This window comes from Capra hircus, chromosome 4 (genome assembly GCF_001704415.2).
Source record: "Capra hircus breed San Clemente chromosome 4, ASM170441v1, whole genome shotgun sequence".
Lineage (NCBI taxonomy): Eukaryota > Metazoa > Chordata > Mammalia > Artiodactyla > Bovidae > Capra > Capra hircus.
The window spans coordinates 107145412-107166226 of record NC_030811.1 but is presented as its reverse complement, the minus strand read 5'-3'; the positions used below and the strand labels follow the sequence as shown (position 1 = coordinate 107166226).

At 44.4% G+C, this 20815-nt stretch overlaps 1 protein-coding gene across 2 annotated transcripts in view; it reads right to left on the bottom strand.

Moving 5' to 3' along the window:
* Nucleotides 1–20815, bottom strand: part of SLC25A13 (solute carrier family 25 member 13) — a 226700-nt gene that overhangs the window by 23495 nt on the left and 182390 nt on the right. For both annotated transcript variants that reach the window (XM_018047391.1, XM_018047392.1), the window contains exon 14: nucleotides 12690–12830. In XM_018047391.1, coding sequence (XP_017902880.1) covers nucleotides 12690–12830 — 141 coding nt within the window. The remainder of the gene's footprint in view (nucleotides 1–12689; nucleotides 12831–20815) is intronic.

Sequence of the window (20815 nt, the reverse complement as noted above, 5' to 3'; positions counted from 1 at the left end):
ATTAATGTTCTGTTATTACATATCTTTTTATAGATGAACTTTCTTCTTTTAAAAACTATACTACCTGTTAACATTAACTTTTGAAAGAACTTTACGGCACTGGAATTATTTTCTCACCTCCCTTAACACTCATCACTCTGAAGGCAATGAGGCCACCCTCATCTACATAACTCAGCACACCTCATAGAAGGTCAGCCCTCAATTAATATTTGGTCAATGAATGGAAGAATGATAAAAAACCCAACCATTTCTAGTTCTGTTCAGCACATTCAGTTCCTTTAGGCATCATTTAATAAAAAATATTTTTCACAGGAGCTCCCTTTATTTGCTGTTATAAGTGTAGATACTAGTAATATCCCCTTTTTACAGATAATGCATCTGAAATGTAGGAACAGAGAGATTTAAAAAATATTTTCTTCCAGTTTATTTTCTTTTAATGCAAACTTCTAAGCACAATATGGACAGTATTACATCATTTTGAATATTAGACACAAGTTCACACCACATTAGATACAAAACCTGGCCTCTTGATGTACTTGATACTCCTTAATTTCTAAAATTTTGCCTTTTAATAAGACAAAATGTCCCAAATGTTCATTTTATGGCAGATGTTAATGACAAAGTTGTCAGGAAGGCATAAAGTTATTTTCTAATACTATCATTTGGCTAGCCACTTGGCTGTCAGATTATGTGTCTCTCTGCAAGGCAGGCAGACTGCACATTGCTACGTTGGTCAATGCAAGAGTTAAGGAAACAGAACTGCCTCACAATGGATAATTTTAATTTCTATAATTTAAAGAGCTGATAGAAGATCAAAGATAACATGCTTATTCTAAACAACAAAACAAAGCAAAATTGAGTCATTCTATCTAATGTTTTAAAAAAGCATTTGGTATTAAAAGCCACTAGGAAAAACATGACCCTTTAACTACCCTAGCCTAAACTATCACACAATTCATGGCATTTAGTGACTTCTCATCCCAGGGACGGGGGAGACTGGTGGCCTGCCGTCTCTGGGGTCACACAGAGCCGGACACGACTGAAGCGACTTAGCAGCAGCAGCAGTTCTTTTCATTTCCATTTCCTTAGCAAGCAAGTGTCAACAATGACACCAGACCTGTGCACTGCTCCATATCTGTGCACAGCACGGAACCTTGTCTTTAGACTTCCTTGCATTATCTATCAGGCACAGGCTTTCTCTTACCCACCTTGATATCTCTGTGTGATACCTTGCGTTCCACAGAGAGATTGCACTGAGTCTGAAACCCAGCCTCCCACTTCCTTATAAGGTATAGGACCTTAGAAAAATTACCTAAACCCATCACGCGTTCCTTTCCTCAACTGTAACTTGGAACTGCTTAAAAACAAAACAACTATCTGCATCATAGACTGTAAGTAATTGTTAGTCGCTCAGTCATGTCCAACTCTGCGACCCCCTAGACCATAGCCTGCCGGGCTCCTCTGTCCATGGAATTCTCCAGGCAAGAATACTGGAGTGGGTTACCATTTCCTTGTCCAGAAGATGTTCCCGACCCAGGAATCAAGCCCGGGTCTCCTGCCTTGTAGGTGGATTCTTTACTGTCTGGGCCGTCAGGGGAGCCCATCATAGGCTGTACTAGGGATTAAATGATGTAAACTGTATAAAGCGCTAAGTTAGAGGCCTAGCTCAGAGTGAGCATTGGCCCTAAAGAGCCTGTGTGTACACATTAACACACTCACTCACACACATATACACCTAAGACTGGACCCTGCTTCTGCCCCTCCTGAAAGTCCTAGCACCGTATTTGACCCTGCTATATTTTCAGATTTTTCAAATCCTTCCATCGTCAGTGACTCTTCTGTCTACAGACAGGCATGGTTCTCCCAACAAAATTAAAAAAACAACAACAATAAATCTCCCAACCTCTTCTCCCTGCTAACATTACTGCTCGGCTCCATTTTTTCTTCCAGTTGCTGTATGCTTTCCCTTTTGTTTTTTGCACAGTAAAATCTTTAGGCTGAGTGGTTTGAATCTGTGAATATTTTCTCCTCCAGATTTCTACCTCTGCCAGTCTCCTTAAATTGATTTCTGAAAGATAACCAGTGACTTCCATCTTTCAGTTCACAGGCCTTTTCTTGGACTTCAGTCCCCTGGTCTCTGCAGGACTTGAAAAGCACTCACCTCTTTCTCCTCCACTTCCAGCTCGTCACTCCTGGGGCTCCCACCTGTTCCTCCCAGTTCTCCACTGGACAGCTGTTTCTACTACCCTCTGCCCCACACTTACTTATCCCTGCACCCAAATGAGGGCCGTTGTCGAGTTCCATAATTGGTGTCCCATCAGTTTGGGTGTCTTACCCACTCTCATAGCCTCTTGCACGCACATGACCCCTAAAGAACATCTCAAGCCCCCGTCCTCTGACAAGGCTCAAGCCCTACATTCAGCGGGTGGAGTAAGACCACCACCAGAAAGGGGGTCAGGAGAAGTCTCGGTCCTAGCCGTGCCTCCACCTGCCAATCACCTAGCAGATTCTCCTGAGATTTCTGTGCTTTGATTCCTCAGTTAAAAAGGTAACACCAAACAAAAGGTTTTTTTAAGGTCTCTTGCAGCTTGTCAAATATTATGAAATTACAAAATTCACAGTATCATCAGCCACCCAAGTGCTCAAGCCAGAAATCTGGCTTTTAATCTTCCTATACTTTTCTTGTTTCATTACTTTTCAAGACTCAGTAAGTCTAACTCTCACATACCTTTTAAACAGATCACCTCCCCTCAAAAACACACCCATCCACCGCCCCCCCCCACACACACACCATCGCTCCCTAGTTTAGGCCACGGTCATCCCTCCTCCCTGCCATCCCCAGCCTTCCTCTTGTTCTTGAACACGGCACTCTCCACACTGATGCTGAATGACCCCTCCTCAAACACAAACCCGATCATGCCACTTGTCTCTCCTTCTCCCTGGCTAACTACGCCTCATCTTTCAATGCCGTCTCCCCTCTGGAAGCCTTCCTGGCTTTCTTGCTATGCGTCAGCTCCATCCCTGTTAGAACGGGGCACGGCTGACCCTCTGACAGCCCTTCTCAACTGCACATGTTGTAGTTCAACGATCTCGTTACTTGTCTGACTGCTCCCACAAGATGGTAAACTACTTACTAAACCCTGCATTAGGGATGCCCTGGTGGCTGAATGGTAAAGAATCCACCTGCCAATGCTGGAGCCTCGGGTTCGATCCCTGGTCCAGGAAGATCCCACAAGCCACAGAGCAACTGAGCTCGTGCTCCGCCAACTACGGAGCCTGTGGGTCGTAACTACTGAGGCCTGTGTGCCTAGAGCCCACGCCCTGCCACAGGAGAAGCCCACACACCGCAGCTGGAAGGGGGACGCCACTTGCCGCAGCTGGAGGAAAGCCCATGCAGATGCAAGCAAACGAAGTCTGCAACCCAACGAAGATGCGAGCAAACCCAAATGAATAAATCATTTTAAAAGTATGCACTAGCATTCACTCCCATATTCCCAGTGCGCAGGGCAGAGCTTGTGGATAAATAAACGGAGGCCTCAGAGCTCGGGAAAGCGCTCTCTCACCTAATCTGCTATTTCCTTCACCTTCAGCTGCCCCAGTATCCTAGTTGTCTTTGGTCATTACTTGCCAACTTATCCTCTTTCTGTGCTTTCATATCCTTGCTATATAACTTGGCAACACCTGGCTTTTGCTTACCATTCATTTGCTCGACGAATACCGATCAAATGTCTACTCTTGCGCCAGAGGCTGTCACAAGGACGCAGCAGTGAGCAAGTGAGGTCTCTTCTATCCCAGTTCACTTTGGAGGAGGAGAGACAAGAGGGGAGGGTCAGGCGGCGATGGGCCACTTAGAGACCCGGATGAGGGGATGTGACAGCCAGGGACCGGGTGTCCTTCCAAGCAGGTATCTGAGGAGCCAAGATGTGAGGGGAAGGGCCTTCAGGCCACTGAAAATGAAGGGATGAGCCTGAAGGATCTGAAGAGGAAAGGCGGCCAGTGCAGTGAGCAGGGTAGGCGGTTGGAGGGGGTGGGGTGGCCGGGGCGCAGGGCGGAGAGGAAGGGCCGGCAGGGAAGGGGCCGGGGCTGGGGTCTACATGCAGCAGCACAGACGCTGCTGGACAGGTTTCCACCAGAGACGTGGTTTCTGTCGGGCACACTAGCCTCCTCTTGCCTCTGGTTGCTTCTCAAATATCATCAGCTTAGAGATGCCTTTCTGACCACTCTATTATGTCCGAGTCAAGTATGGATGTGAGGGTTGGAACATAAAGAAAGCTGAGCCCCGAAGAATTGATGCTTTTGAACTGTGGTGTTGGAGAAGACTCTTGAGAGTCCCTTGGACTGCAAGGAGATCCAACCAGTCCATCCTAACGGAGATCAGTCCTGGGTGTTCATTGGAAGGCCTGACGCTGAAGCTGAAACTCCAGTACTCTGGCCACCTCATGCGAAGAGCTGACTCATTTGAAAAGACCCTGAGGCTGGGAAAGATTGAGGGCAGGAGGAGAAGGGGACAACAGAGGATGAGATGGTTGGATGGCATCACCAACTCAATGGACATGAGTTTGGGTGAACTCCGGGAGTTGGTGATGGACAGGGAGGCCTGGCATGATGCGGTTCATGGGGTCACAAAGAGTCGGACAGACTGAGCGACTGAACTGAACTGAACTGCGATCCCATGGACTGGGATCCACCAGGCTCCTCTGTCCATGGAATTCTCCAGGCAAGAATACTGGAGTGGGTAGCCATTTCCTTCTCCAGGAGATCTTCCGACCCAGGGACTGGACCTGGGTCTCCTGCATTGCAGGCAGATTCTTTCCCATCTGAACTAGGGAAGCCCTATTACAAGCATGCCCACCCCCCCACCCAACTTTCATCTGGAGTCGGCCCTTTTCCAGCCCTTCATCCTGCCTCCTGTTTCTTCAAGGTTCTCAGTCTCACTTGATGTCATACAGTCTTCTGAATGGCTGACTTCTTTTACCCACATGAGTGTCAGCGGGGACTTGGCTTTTCCTAGAGACATTCTAAACGACTAGACCAGTGCCAGGCACACAGTCAGAATGAGTTAATCTGACTTATATTTTAAATTTAGATCACTCTGGCTTCTGTGGGGACTATGGACTTGAGGGAGTCAAGAAACAGAGAAACCCACAAGGAGGCTTTCACAGAGCTTCAGGTGAAAGAGATGGATGGATGAATTACTGCTTTGGTGGTTGTAAAGCCATATAAACATCCCCTGATATTAGAAAATTAGCATGGCACGATGTTCTCCAAGTCATGACTAAACACTTGTTTTCCTTATGTGGGGCTAAGAACTCATAAGAGCAGGTTCTTTTATATACTGCTATCTTGAGAAATTACTCTGACGTATTTGTATATTGCTAAGATAAAAGTGATAAACTGATGGGATTTGACAAAATCTACTAATGCTAACAACTGCACATGCCCCTTGACCTAACAATTTCATTGCTAGGGATTCATTGTATTTATTCACAAAAGTATATCACAATATCTGCAGGGATATTCACTCTGTCATTGCTTGTAATGTTCCCAAACTAGAAACAAGTACTCATCAGTAAGAGACTGCTTAAAAAAAAAAAAACAAAAAAAACCTGTATACAGTTATTAAATGAGAAAAGAGCATTAAGATACACTGTGCTCAGATGGATTTTGTTTTTGTTAAAAAACAGATATAACATTGATATGTGTGTGTGTGTGTGTACAATTTGTGATAGGAGAGAGAGCGAGCGGAGAGAAATAAATAAAAATTTAAATTATTTATAAAAATATATGCAGTGGTAATCTTTTGAAGACAAAATAGAATGGTAAGGAGTAAAGAGGAAATTTTAACTTTCTCACAGAAATTTATGAATTATTTGATTTTGTTTTGAAACAAGCTTGTATTTTACTTTAAAAGACCAAACAATATCCCTTTGAGATAACTAGCAGAATAATCAAGTCTAGAGGTCTCTTCAACAAAAGAAGACATACCAAGGGGCATTTCATACAAAAGTAGGCGCAATAAAGGACAGAAATGGTATGGACCTAACAGAAGCAGAAGATATTAAGAAGAGGTGGCAAGAATACACGGAAGAACTGTACAAAAAAGATCTTCATGACCCAGATAATCACGATGGTGTGATCACTCACCTAGAGCCAGATATCCTAGAATGTGAAGTCAAGTGGGTCTTAGGAAGCATCACTACGAACAAAGTTAGTGGAGGTGATGGAATTCCAGTTGAGCTCTTTCAAATCCTGAAAGATGATGCTGTGAAAGTGCTGCACTCAATATGCCAGCAAATTTGGAAAACTCAGCAATGGTCACAGGATTGGAAAAGGTCAGTTTTCACTTCAACCCCAAAGAAAGGCAATGCCAAAGAATGCTCAGACTACTGCACAACTGACTCATCTCACATGCTAGCAAAGTAATGCTCAAAACTCTCTAAGCTAGGCTTCAACAGTACATGAACTGTGAACTTCCAGATGTTCAAGCTGGATTTAGAAAAGGCAGAGGAACCAGAAATCAAATTGCCAACACCTGTTAGATCAAAAAAGCAAGAGAGTTCCAGAAAAACATCTATTTCTGCTTTATCGACTACACCAAAGCCTTTGACTGTGTGCATCACAACAAACTGTGGAAAATTCTTAAAGAGACAGGAATAGCAGACCACCTTCCCTGCCTCCTGAGAAACCTGTATGCAGGTCAAGAAGCAACAGCTAGAACTGGACTGGCTCAAAATTGGGAAAGGAGTATGTCAAGGCTGTATAGTGTCACCCTGCTTATTTAACTAATATGCAGAGTACATCATGTGAAATGCTGGGCTGGATGAAGCACAAGCTGGAATCAAGATTGCAGGGAGAAATGTTAATAACCTCAAATATGCAGATGACACCACTCTTATGACAGAAAGTAAAGAGGAACTAAAGAGCCTCTTGATAAAAGTGAAAGAGGAGAGTGATAAGCTGGCTTAAAACTCAACATTCAGAAAACAAAGATCATGGCATCCAGTCCCGTCACTTCATGGCATACAAATGGGAAACAATTGAAACAGTGACAGACTTTATTTTCTTGGGCTCTAAAATCACTGCAGATGGTGACTGCAACCATGAAATTAAAAGACGCTTGCTCCTTGGAAGGAAAGCTATGACCAACCTAGACAGCATATTCAAAAGCAGAGACATTACTTTGCTGACAAAGGTCTGTACAGTCAAAGCTACAGTTTTTCCAGTGGTCATGTGTGGATGTGAGAGTTGGAGCATAAAGCTGAGAGGTCAAGAATTGATGTTTTTGAACTGTGGTGTTGGAGAAAACTCTTGAAGGTCCCTTGGACTGCAAGGAGATCCAACCAGTCAATCCTAAAGGAAATCAGTCCTGAATATTCACTGGAAGGACTGATGCTGAAGCTCTAATACTTCAGCTACATGATGCAAAGAACTGACCTGTTAGAAGAGAACCTGATGCTGGTAAAGACTGAAGGCAGGAGGAGAAGGGGATGACAGAGGATGAGATGGCTGGATGGCATCATCGACTCGACGGACATGAGTTTGCACAAGCTCTGGGAGCTACTGGTGGACGGGGAAGCCTGGCATGCTGCAGTATCCACGGGGTCGCAGAGTCGGACAGGACTGAGCAACTGAACTGAACTGAATCGAGAACGTATTTCATTACTTCCTTTCTGATTTTATGAACAGTAGCTCCAATAACTCCTTTACATACACGCTTCGAATGAGAACACATATACAACATCCAGGAATCTGGATGGAATATACAGCTGAATGTGAAGCCTGTGCATACAGAGGACCAACTGTATTCATTATTCTACACCATTTTATATACGGGACTTGAGCATCTGTCCCCACGGGTACTGAAGGGACGTCTCACTCTGTCAAATGCAGTGGGGCAGAGACCTTTGATTAGAAAACAGCAGACAGGGCTCAGATTCCTAGGTGACTTTCCGTGCTAGATGGAAGTGTTTAATTTGCAATTACACAATCTGGAAACAATTTTCAACAAAGCTTGATGGATCTTTACCATCACTGCTTCACTGACCACTTTTTGTTCTCAAAAAGAGCCATGAATTATTCCATTGCTTCATAAGGAAGCATCTTTCAGTCTATCTTAGCTGTACTGCCATTTAACATTAAATAAATCCTATTTCATTAAGAGGGTGCAATCTATGCCCTAAATAAAGCTCTGTTGGCACCTAAGGAAAAGCAATAATCAAAAGTAGATACGTATCGCCTATCTATATAGAATTTATTTTGCTTATACTTTAGTTACCTAATGAAAGGGAAACACCAACTCATGGTTTCTTAAGAAAAGTAGTATATGTTGTAGATTTTTGAAAACTACATTATATTCAAATAGCTCTTTTAAGGACAATTAATTATCCTGCCTTTACTTCAATTTCCTGTGGACTCTGAGCTGTAACTCTCTAAATGTTACCAAAATGGGGGTGGGGGGGTGCTTTGTTTACAGAGTCCGCTTCTATCTAAACTATTTCTAGCTTTAGGAATGTGAAATGTTTACCACATCCACATTTTTTTTCAGTTGCAAATGTATATCCAAAGCAACTATTCTAATTACCTTTTACCGGGAAGTCACAGTTAGAATAGCTGGGTATTTTGCAAGTCAATTCAGGAGAAAAACAGAAAGCCTGGTTAAGTCCAATTAAGTGAGGTTAAACACTGCAGGTCTAAACACACAGACAGAGCCTCCCCTCACCCCTCCTAGATCCCACATTGTCATGTTAACAACAGCAAACAAAAGGTGCAAAGGAAGGAAAAATGAAGACTATCTGTTCCACCCAAAACTAGGATAGAGGTCCTCTTTTTCCAGACCCACCCAGAGGGACACTGAACCAGATTTAACAGCATTAGTCACCCCAGGTCACTGACAATTTTCTACTTGGCACCAAGACTAGAAACAGAAAACGTGAGCACTGAAAAGAGGTATGCAGAAGCTACGACTTGGCACAGTACACAGCGATGCTGAAGCTGCGAACGTCGCTCGGGCACGTCCGACTCTCTGCGGCCCCTCGGACTAGCCTGCCAGGCTCCTCAGTCTGTGGCATTCTCCAGGCCAGAATACTGGAGTGGGTAGCTATTCCCTTCTCCAGGGCATCTTCCAGACCCAGCAATAGAACTGGGGTCTCCTGCATTGCAGGTGGATTTTTTTTACCAGCTGAGCTACCAGGGAAGCCCTAAAAAAAGAAATTTTTTTAAAATTTTATTTATTTGGCTGCACCGGGTCTTAGTTGAGGCATGTAGGATCTTTGATCTTTGTTGCTGCGTGTGGGATCTAGTTCCCTGACCAGGGGTCAAACCTGGGCTCCCAGCACTAGGAGCATGCCGCTTTAGCCAATGGGCTCTCAGGGAAGTCCCTTTACTCAGTCGTGTCCAACTCTTGGCGACCCCACGGACTGTAGCCCCAAAGACCCCTTTGTCCATGGGGATTCTCCAGGCAATGCCCCTCAAAGGCAGGATCTGGAATCAATAGAGATTTCTGACCAGGGAGGATTGGGGCAAAGTAGATAAGCCCAGAGAAAAGGAAACTCACGGGAAAGAAAACCTAAGGCTGGAAAGCGGGACAAAACAAATGAGAATGAGCCAGGGTGGCGACACAGCCCAATCAGACTGAGTGGAGAGGGGTACTTGCTGATCTGCTGAGGACACCCGTGGCCAGCAGAATGGAAGGGCCTGCCTGCCAGGTCATTCTCTCACCAGGCAATCAAGTTTCCAGAAGCTCAAAGCTCAAATTGTTAGTGACTTCACTTGGTAATTACCAATACACCGAAAGCAGTGTTTTGAAAAGCAGCAGCCAGGCCTGTGGAATGCCTCTGAACTAGATTAAGCCACCAGGCTAGTAATTAAACTAACTTTATATGGGAGAGGTCTCTTGCTCAAACTTGAGCAATCCTGCTCATGTCAAGAAAGCCATTTTAGCAGAAAAGTGGAAACAAGAAACTTTTGAGCCTCAATTTCAGCTCAGATACCACCGTTGGCACCTCTGTTCTCCTAACTACAAAATTAGGAGACTGACTCCTTCCAAGGGGCGTTAAAGAGGATTAAGATTATGAAATACTATGAAGATGAAAAGGACTGAGTCTGAGTCTTGAAAAATTTGCAGGTAGTTTAACAGTCTCTGTTTCTGTGTCAGCAAACAAGTTTTTACCATTTTATCCATCTAGACATTTCGATAGCAGTCATTGCCATAGCTCCTAAGTGCTTTTTACCAGACAAGCCACTGAAAGACTGCTTGGCATCTTGTCAAAATGACATGCTGCTATATCATGTGGAAGTCTGCACGAGCCTAAAAATGCAGAACAGAAGATGACTTTTCCTCAAATTGATGATGAATGCTATGCCTCATGACAATACTGTTTATTTCTTACAGCTGGATCACAATTTGGTAAATGAAACAGCTATCACATCGTGTTCCACTGCACGATCACACTGAGCATTTTAAGCGCTACTTAAAAAAAAATACTAGCGTAGGACTTGCCTGGTGGCTCAGTGGGTGAAGAACCTGTCTGCCAGTGCAGGGCTTTGAGACACGGGTTTTGATCCCTGATCCAGGAAGATCCCACATGGCGCAGAGCAACTAAGCCCAAGAGCCACAACTACTGAGCCCACGGCTGCAACTCCTGAAGCCCAGGTGCCCTAGAGCCGGTGCTCCACAGCAAGCGAGAAGCCTGGACACCACGGCTAGAAAGTAGCCCCTGCTCGCTGCAGCTGGAGAAAGGCCCGCAGAGCAATGATCGAGTATCATGTGACGCCCCCTTAGTGTTTTGGGAAGACCGTGTTCTCCTTGCCCCCTTCCCGTGCTGAGGAAGGCACAGTCGTGTCTCTTTAACTGGACACCTCTTGACTTTCACTTCGTGGCTGCCTTCGTGTGCTTGGCTTTGAGTCTTGTGGTGGCAGTTGATTGCGCTTCAAGGAATGTTTGTCACTGTAGCGTGAGGACTTGGGGGAGGCCAACAGGAGCCTCTCTGTGTTGGACCAGGTCTCTGGTGTTGGCTGTCTTTCAGCCTCCACGTGAAGGAAACAGAGCCTGACCCAAGTCCTCCCAGGCAGGCACTGTATTTTGATAGACCCAGCACAGCCAAAAATACATACATAAATAAAATTACTTAAAAAAAAAAATCAACATGTTTATTCTTAAACACTACAGGATGTCTACATAAAAGGCGAGGTTCTCCCCCAGACACTAAGAGGGCATCACCTAATATTTGATCCTCACAAAGTCTCAGATCTTCGAGTACTCTTCCCACTACTTGACCTTGAGAAGTATGGAGTTCCAGGTGAGGAAGGCAGACTTGCTTGAAACAACCTCGGTTATCACTCACACTGACCGTTTACCAAGGTCACCTAAAAAACTGAGTTGAAAAGGATAAAAAAATATTCCTAGGGGATACTTCAATAAATGCTGTGCTGAATGGCAAAACTAGGCATTGAAAGTTCACTTGCAAAAGCAGTATGGTACACATGGACCATTTATATCCATTCAGGATAAATTGGGAATAGAAAAAAAAAAAAGGAACAACTCTAATGTTCTGTGTCTGTGGGACAAGGTTTCCTGGGCCAGTATTACACAACGTCCAAAAGGCCTTCCTCTTGCCAGCGTGGAATGAAAATGAAGATGGCAGGCTTGGCAAAACCGTATGAACTGCTGATTTAAAATGTGGAGTAAGTGGTGATCACGAAACGGGCTCAAAACTCTTATGAAGAATTAAATTTTTCTAGATATGTTTACATAGAAAAAAGCTACATTAATTCTATACAATGTGATTTTATATATCCATGTGTAAATAAATGAAAGATATTTTAAGTAGGCATTTGACTTACCTTCTTAAATCCCTGAAGGTTTACTTATTCAAACTGGCCATGAAACTGCTTTTTAAAAATCTTCTCATTGAAAAACAGTGAACACCTTATGTTTGATGAAGCCTTATAGCAGGACATAACATAAAGCTTAGTTCTAGTTCATTACAACTTACTTGGCAGAAAAGCGTAAATAACAAATTTGAAGAATTTCTAAAGTTTTTGTTTTGCAATTGTTCTCAAAATCTATTTCCTTAATGATAAACGGCTAGCATGCAAAACAATTGTGACAAGGCACACATGTGGATAGGTTTGGAACATAAATTCCTGATCTAGCACGGGCTTCACATGTGTGGGTAAACGGAACTCAGCCCATCTCCCTTGCAAGATGGCGCCCCGTGAGCCTGGCAGCTGCCATTCATGAGCAGCAGTGCCGAGAACCAGATTTTTACATCAGTAACGACTCGATGGACATGGGTTTGGGTGTACTCTGGGAGCTGGTGATGGACAGGGAGGCCTGGTGTGCTGTGGTTCATGGGGTTGCAAAGAGTCGACCCCATGAGTCGACCTCGCGACTGAGCAACTGAACTGAACTGAAACTGAACAGATCCAAACAAAACTCTAGCCAGTGCCGTGGCAAACTGTGTGCGGGGGTCACGGCTTCATATTCATCCTTGATTTATGCCTTCTAAGGACAGCTACTTGGCAGACGCCAGGAAGGGGCACCTCTCCCTGACTGGCATGAAGATGTCCCATGAGCTCTGGCAGAAGATCTCCAGGTACACGAATGTGAGGAATCAATTTCACACCAATGAACACCTACTAGTGTAGGAGATAAGCATGCGCTCCAAGAAATGACTAACAGGACTTACCTTGTAGATCCCGAAGAAGCCCAAGTCCCTGACGACGGACAGCGCGCTGACTCGGGGCCCCGTGGTGATCTCTCCAGCCACTTGCAGACGGATCTTGACAATTTCCAAAGGGTTGGTGAAAATCACCTGGGAGCCCCCTGCCTAAAAAAGGAGGAAAAGAAAAGATTTAGTATAAAGCAGGGTGGTTCAGGAAGAGATGAGTGATTCTCCTCAAAGGAGCGCAGAATATTCTATTCTCAATAGACTGGAGTTTCAATTCTTGCCCCAACAATTAAAACAGCGATTATGAGTCTGAGTCAAAATACAGTGCCTGCCTGGGAGGACTTGAGTCAGGCTCTGTTTCCTTCACGTGGAGGCTGAAAGACAGCCAACACCAGAGACCTGGTCCAACACAGAGAGGCTCCTGTTGGCCTCCCCCAAGTCCTCACGCTACAGTGACAAACATTCCTTGAAGCGCAATCAACTGCCACCACAAGACTCAAAGCCAAGCACACGAAGGCAGCCACGAAGTGAAAGTCAAGAGGTGTCCAGTTAAAGAGACACGACTGTGCCTTCCTCAGCACGGGAAGGGGGCAAGGAGAACACGGGCTTTCCCATGATTTTTTTTTTTTTTTGATAAATACTTCACAATTCTATCACTATTTCAAAAATTGCCAGAGAACAGACAAACTTAGGTGAAAGCTTTTTTACTTCTCTTAAAAAATCAGATCCCTCATCAAACACCATTTTATGGACTTAGGTATCATTATATTTTATTTCTGTATTAACCTGAGTATAGAATTGTTCTTTTCATATAAGATACATATTAAAGTAGTAAAAAAAATATGCATTAAATCAATTACAGCCAAAACTACGAACAACATGTGTTCATTCTGGCAAATGGCTGGATGCCACACCTCCAAGATCATCTGTGGAAATCTCTAAAGTGCACACTCTAAGGGAAATTTTAAGCTATTTTGAAGCTATAAGCCTATATTTATTATAAGCAATCACATTCTTACTATACTTCAACTTGTTATTCCTTGTCTCAAACTTATTACATTTTTATATCTTCCAAACTAAGGCTGACACACGCATGTAGTTCAGAATCTTCATTATGCAGCCACATCACCAAACCAGCCCACAGACACGGTGCTGACGTTTACAGCTTAGCAGATGCTATTGTGGTAACAGGCACAGTTTGGGTCAATTTCATACCAAACTACTTCTTGCTAGAGTCTCTGATCCTACCAACGTGTGTGCCCTCAGAAAATGGCTTGTATTAATCAAAACCAGTTATAGGAATGGCCTCTGAAGTATTGTTTAATACCTGGAAATAAAAATCAGAAACAACATAAATATGCAGTGGGAAGGGACAGATTAAATGCCCTTGAGTATATGCCTGCAATGAGATATTATGCTGCCAATAAGAATAAGGTGTATTATGAATAATACGCATTATGAAGCAAAAACTCTCAGATGTGCAAACACACGCATGCCTCTCTCCCTGCTATCCCTGACCATCACGTAGCAGAGATACAGATGGTTTATTTTCTTTTCTGCTATATTTTTTGTTTCCTCCACATAGACCATGTCATGCTTCCATAAAGAAAAATAAATATTGCTGCATAACTTATCTAATACGAGAGGTAATGTTAACCAAAAAAACAAAAACCAAAGAAAAATGTTCATCCTTTAACTGTCTGAATCAAATCATTTTTCCATTTTTACCAACTTAGTCAAGACATACATTCTTAAAAACAGTCTAGGATGTTCCCCTCTCCCCACATATAAACTATGGAGAAGTCTGTCTAGACAGCCACCGACTCCCTGTCTGTACTTGCTTATCTCATGTTTCACCCATCATCTTCATCTCTCCTGGGTGACTTAGGAAGTTGTAGAGAAAACCTGGTTTGGATTCATGAAAAGCCCCACAGAAGGCCCCCCTCTAGAGGGGAAGGAGAGCCTGCCGGGGTCTTCTGCCCACACGAAGCCATGCTGCCTCCCCTGCTCTAGGGCTCGGAACAGCCACACCTTGCTCACACGCCTGCGACCTGCAGGTGGGCCAGAAGACCCAACCCTGCCCGTCTACAGCCCTGGAATATTTTGCGAGTTTGCACCTGCATCTTTCCAAGTGACAGGGAGGGAGCTGCCTAAGGGAGGCAAAACGAAGAGCTGAAAGGGACCTGGCCTGATACCAAGGCTGAGGGCACAGTAAAGGACTGTGTTTGTGCTTCTGGACTTGAGTTTTCATGTTGCGAAGATAAATAAAAATTAAAAAACTGTTCCATGGGGCAGAACTACTGGGAAGGATTTGCTGAGCTGGAATTAGCCTGAGGCTGACTTTTAAAAGCTCAAAAGTAGGGAAGACCATGTCCACCAAGGGTAGAATAGAGAGCAGTCGGCACACATGTACTTGGATCTTCTAGAAGAACAGAACAGAACTCCAACGCACACTCACCACGTGCTGCCAAGAGCGGTTAAGGGGCAGCTGAGCATCACGTGTGACGACAGAGCCTCGGTCACTGCTAGTCGAACCATCTCACTTGTCATGAGGATCAAAGAGATGGAGAATGTACAGCAGCCGGCACGGTGCTCAGTGATTCTAAACACACTGGTTTCCCTTCCTCTAGCTCTCAGGCTGATGACTGTCCTCCCTGGTGGCATGCTATGGCTGCTTGAAGAGCTTTTCAAAAGCAGTGACTCCTAGATCTTACTGTTGGCAAATTAAATGAGACTTTCTGCATCTGCCCCTCCCTATGTGATTAAAATGTGCAGTGAGAGTTGAGAACCATTTCACTTTACTACATCATCTCTAGGCTGCCTTTCAACTCTGAGAGGCTGCTTAAAGGGCTTAAGGCTTTGATTTCTAATTCTAGTTTTCTACATACTTTCAGAAAGTAACATTTACATGTTTTACATCTGAACTTCTAACAAACCTTTTATACATATCCAAGTAGTAATAACATTATTAAAGGTTATGATGTTTAGGTATAGAATTGCTATCTTATTCATTACCTTTGTAGTTACTGTCTAGTTGCTAAGTTGTGTCTGACTCTTCAGCAACCTCATGGACTGTAGTCCGCCGGGCTCCTCTATTTATGGGACTTTCCCAGCCAAGAATATTGGAGTGGGCTGTCATTTCCTTCTCTACAGGATCTTCCTGACCCAGGGATCGAACCCACATCTCCTGCATGGCAGGCAGATTCTTTACCGCTGAGCCACGAGGGAAGCCCATTCATTATCTTATAAATAATGCTCGCAAAAGTTAATATTATATACAATAAAGTAAGAAATAATATGCAACTCCCTTGACTCCAAGCCAACTGATACATATCAACCTTTTAGGACAGCACAGTAAAGTCTAATCACTAAGGACGATGCAAAAGTTCCCTTCAGAGAGCTGCAGAAAATAGAGGCAGTGGGGAGAAAAGAGTGCAGTGATATTAGGAAGAAATGATGATGGGCTCATTACCCCTGGGGCTTCAGAAAGAAAGAACCTACAGACTCAAAGTGGCACGCTATAGTGGGGCTGAAGACGAATCAGTCCTTTGGAGTCAAACTGGAAGGAAATGAGAGACTCCGAGGCACCAAGAGAAGATGCTTATCATCAGATGCACGGGGTCTGGGCACCACCGCGACCCGCTCACTGAATGGTGTGCCACGGCTGCTCTTCAGCCTCCTGGCCGATTGTCCATTCACAGCGCCGTACCCACACCCCTCCTCTGCAGAGATCAAAGACAGCTGAATCTGCAGACAGCGGACAGGAACACCTATTGTGCATGTGATGTCTCCGTGTCCCTCATCACTTGAGGCCTCTGGCTGGGAAGATACTGCTTTTTGTATGTGTACAATTTCGTCACAAAGCACTTCCCAGTGACTTTCTGGAGTCTGTGGCAAGCAGGCCAGGTGACAGTTTAGCACGTCAGAACCAGCATAAAATATTTACAGTGGGGACGCTGACTTCTTTTCAGGCTTCTCAGTATAGTTTTCATGATTGAAATCTTACTTAATATCCAGTATCTGGATCCACCTAAACAGAAACTCACGCTCCTATTGCAGATTCACTTCTGAGGCGTGATCATTCATTCATGTATTTATTCAACAAATTAAAAAAGAAACATACATACATATATATATATATATTTGGCTGTGCTGGTCTTAGTTGAGGTATGTGGGATCTAGTTCTCTGACCAGGAATTGAACCTGGGCTTCCTGCACTGAGAGCCCACAGTCTTAGCCACTGGACCACCAAGGAAGTTCCAAGTCACTAAATATTTTTACCAATCAGGTTCCAAGTTTGTCCTAGCAACAGTAAGGACACAAGATGAGTGAGAAGGCATTCCTGTTCTCAAGGAGTTTTAAAGAGGACTGGAGGTAATAAACATTCATTAAGCATCCATCAGAGGCTATTAGGGTGTTGTCTTGCATGCATCAATATTCTCTATGCTTTCTGTTCACTCAAGAGGTAATTTTTTCCCCAGGTTTTACATAAGAGGAAACCGAGGCATAGAAAGATGGAAGCAACTATTATGTGCTGAACAGTATTCCACCAAAATTCATATATTAAAATCTCAGCCCTTAGTATCTTAGACTGTGACTAAAATCAAATACAGGACTTCATAAGAACTAATTAAGGGAAACTGAAATCCTGTGGGTAGGCCCTAATCCAATGTGACTGGTGTCCTTACAGAAAGAGGAAGCCAAGATACAGACACATGTATACACAGAGAAAGGGCCGTGGAGCAGAGCAAGAAGGCAGCCATCTCCAAGCCAAGAAGAGAAGCCTCAGAAGGAACCAACCCTGCACACACCTCGGTCTTGGACTTCCAGCCTTCAGGAATGTGAGAAAATCAATTTACTTTGTCACCCCACCAGTGGGTATTCTGTTACGGCAGCTCTAACAAACTAATACAGCAACTTACACTTCAGAGCTACACAACCAACAAGCAGAAGGAAGGGTTTTCTACTGACTCCAAGAAATATATCCCTTATGAATACAAAAAAATGGCACATAAGATAAATATGTGGTAAGAGCTAAGGTCCAGACACACTGCCGTGAAATTCAAGGGAGGGAAAGTTTTCTGCTAGTTTGGATAATCTGGGGAGGCGGTAAAATACATAAGGAGATAACAGGTGCACAGATGTTTTTAAAGTTGAGATAGCTTCATTTGTCTAACCTTGCTCCTGGGCCCTTGGTGTCATACCAAGAAATCACTGCCGAATCCAACGTCATGAAGTTTTTCCCCTGTGCTTTCTTCCAGTAGTTTTACGGTTTCAGGTCTTACATTTAATGTAAGGTTAGGGTCCAAATTAATTTTTTTGCATGTGGATATCTGTTTTTCTCAAAGGCTCCCCAGGTGGGAAAGAACCCCTGCCTGCAAATGCAAGAGACATAAAAGACGTGGGTTCATCCCTGGGTCAGGGAGATCCCCTGGAGGCGGGCACGGGGACCCACTCCAGTATTCTTGCCTGGAGAATCCCATGGACAGAGGAGCCCGGCAGGCCACAGTCTGTAGGGTCACAAAGAGTTGGACACGACTGAAGTGACTTAGCATGCATGCATATTCAGTTTTCTCAACACCCTTTGTTGGAAAAAAACCATTCTTTCGCCCACGGGGTGGTCTTGCCACTTCCATATGCACAAGGGTGTGTTTCTCAGTCCTCTATTCTATTCCATTAGCTTCATATGCCTGGTTTTCAGCCAGTACCATGCTGCTTGGTTACCGTGGCTTTGTATAACTTGTCCTATTTTTTTAAGACACCCTTTCCCTTTTACTGCTTGAGGCACCTTACAGCAGATGTCACACAACAGAGTTTCCACCTCTACAGGATTCAGCATGGCTCCCTAAATGTGCGGATATTTTCTAACAAAATCACAATATTATTTTCACTCATACTATTTCTTTGGTATCATCTCATACCTAGTCCAAAGTTAAAAATACAAACTGGCTCCAAAATGTGCTTACTGGTTTCTTTGAATCAAGATTTAATAAAGGTTTCCACTTTGGCTTGATTTTATCTCTAAGTTCCTTTTTTTAAAGGAGAATATTGAAAATATGCCAAATTGTCCATCAGCCAATGAATATACAAAGAAAAGGTGGGACATACATACATTGGACTGTTATTTAGGGAAGAGATCCTGCCACACGCTACAACACGCATGAACCTCAAGGACAAATTCATAGAAAGCTATGGTTGCCAGGGATTGGCAGAGGGAAGAAAAGAGAAATTGTTCTAAGAGCAGAGTTTCCGTTTTTTAAGATGAAAAACTTCTAGAGATGTGTTGCATAGCTGTACGAATACAGTTAACACTACTAAATCGTACAGTTACGAATGGTTAAGCACTTCTCCTGTGGTCATATATGGGTGTGAGAGTTGGACTGTAAAGAAAGCTGAGTGCCGAAGAATTGATGCTTTTGAACTGTGGTGTTGGAGAAGACTCTTGAGAGTCCCTTGGACTGCAAGGAGATCCAACCAGTCCATTCTGAAGGAGATCAGCCCTGGGATTTCTTTGGAGGGAATGATGCTGAAGCTGAAACTCCAGTACTTTGGACACCTCATGCGAAGAGTTGACTCACTGGAAAAGACTCTGATGCTGGGAGGGATTGGGGGCAGGAAGAGAAGGGGACAACAGAGGATGAGATGGCTGGATGGCATCACGGACTCGATGGACGCGAGTCTGAGTGAACTCCGGGAGATGGTGATGGACAGGGAGGCCTGGTGTGCTGGGATTCATGGGGTCGCAGAGTCGGACACGACTGAGCGACTGAACTGAACTGAAGGACTTCTCTAGTGGTACAATGGATAGGAATCCGCCTGCCAGTGCTAGGGCCTCGGGCCCGATCCCTGGTCCGAGACGATCCTATATATGCAACAGGCAACTGAAGCCTGTGAGCCACAGCTAGTGAGCCCACGCACTGAGAGCCGTGCTCTGCAACGAGAGAAGCCACCACAACGAGAGACTGTGCGGCACAACAGAGCAGCCCCACTCACTGCAACGGGAAAGCCCTCACACAGCAGCAAAACCCAGCGCAATCAAAAACAAACAGATAAATCAAGAAAAAATAACGGTTAAGATGGTAAATTATGTGTCATGTGTTTTTGCCACAACTAAAATTAAAAAATAAAAAACAGGATTGGTGAAAAAAGAAAAAAGTATATAACATGTAAACTGGTCACTGAATCGCAGTTAGGATTTAGGTAATCCCTTGGCCTGCAAGGAGATCAACCAGTCCATTCTGAAGGAGACTAACCCTGGGATTTCTTTGGAAGGAATGATGCTAAAGCTGAAACTCCAGTACTTTGGCCACCTCATGCGAAGAGTTGACTCATTGGAAAAGACTCTGATGCTGGGAGGGATTGGGGGTAGGAGGAGAAGGGGATGAACCAGGATGAGATGGCTGGATGGCATCACGGACTCGATGGATGTGAGTTTGAGTGAACTCCGGGAGATGGTGATGGACAGGGAGGCCTGGTGTGCTGTGACTCACGGGGTCGCAAAGAGTTGGACACGACTGAGCGACTGAACTGAACTGAGTCCAGGCAGAAAAAGACACAGTCACCCTGACAAGAGCTTGTGCCACACTCAGAAGGGAAATAAAACCAGCAGCACAACTGTCCAAAGAGATTCCAATAAGGATAACTATGATGAAATTAACATGGTCATCCCAGAACATCTATTGAGTGCTTGCCAAAAGCTCTATCGGACTTTCTCTTTGAGTCCTCAAAACATCATCAGATAGGTGATAATAGTATTCTCATTTCATAAGTAAGCAAGTGAGGCTGAAAGGAGGTTATGTACCTTGCCAGAGGTCACACACCTAAGAAGGTGAAGCCTGGATTCAAAACTAGACCTGCTGGATGCCAGAGCCTGAGCACTGGTTTCCACTGCTTATCGTGGGAGCATGGAAGAATCATCGTTTCAGATGGCTGGAAGGGGTATGAGACGGTATGGTGGAAAATAAGACTCCTGGGGCCAGTGCGGGGAAGGCCTGCACTGCCACCCTCGGTGAGTGGAGCTGCCCCGTGGGGAGATGCCTGGGCGTGAGCCTGTGGTGGGAGGGAAGCTGGCACGTTTAGGAGCCGGCCAATGCTGGGACTCGTATCCAGGTCTCAGAAAGCTGACTGGGCAGCAAAGTGAAGTG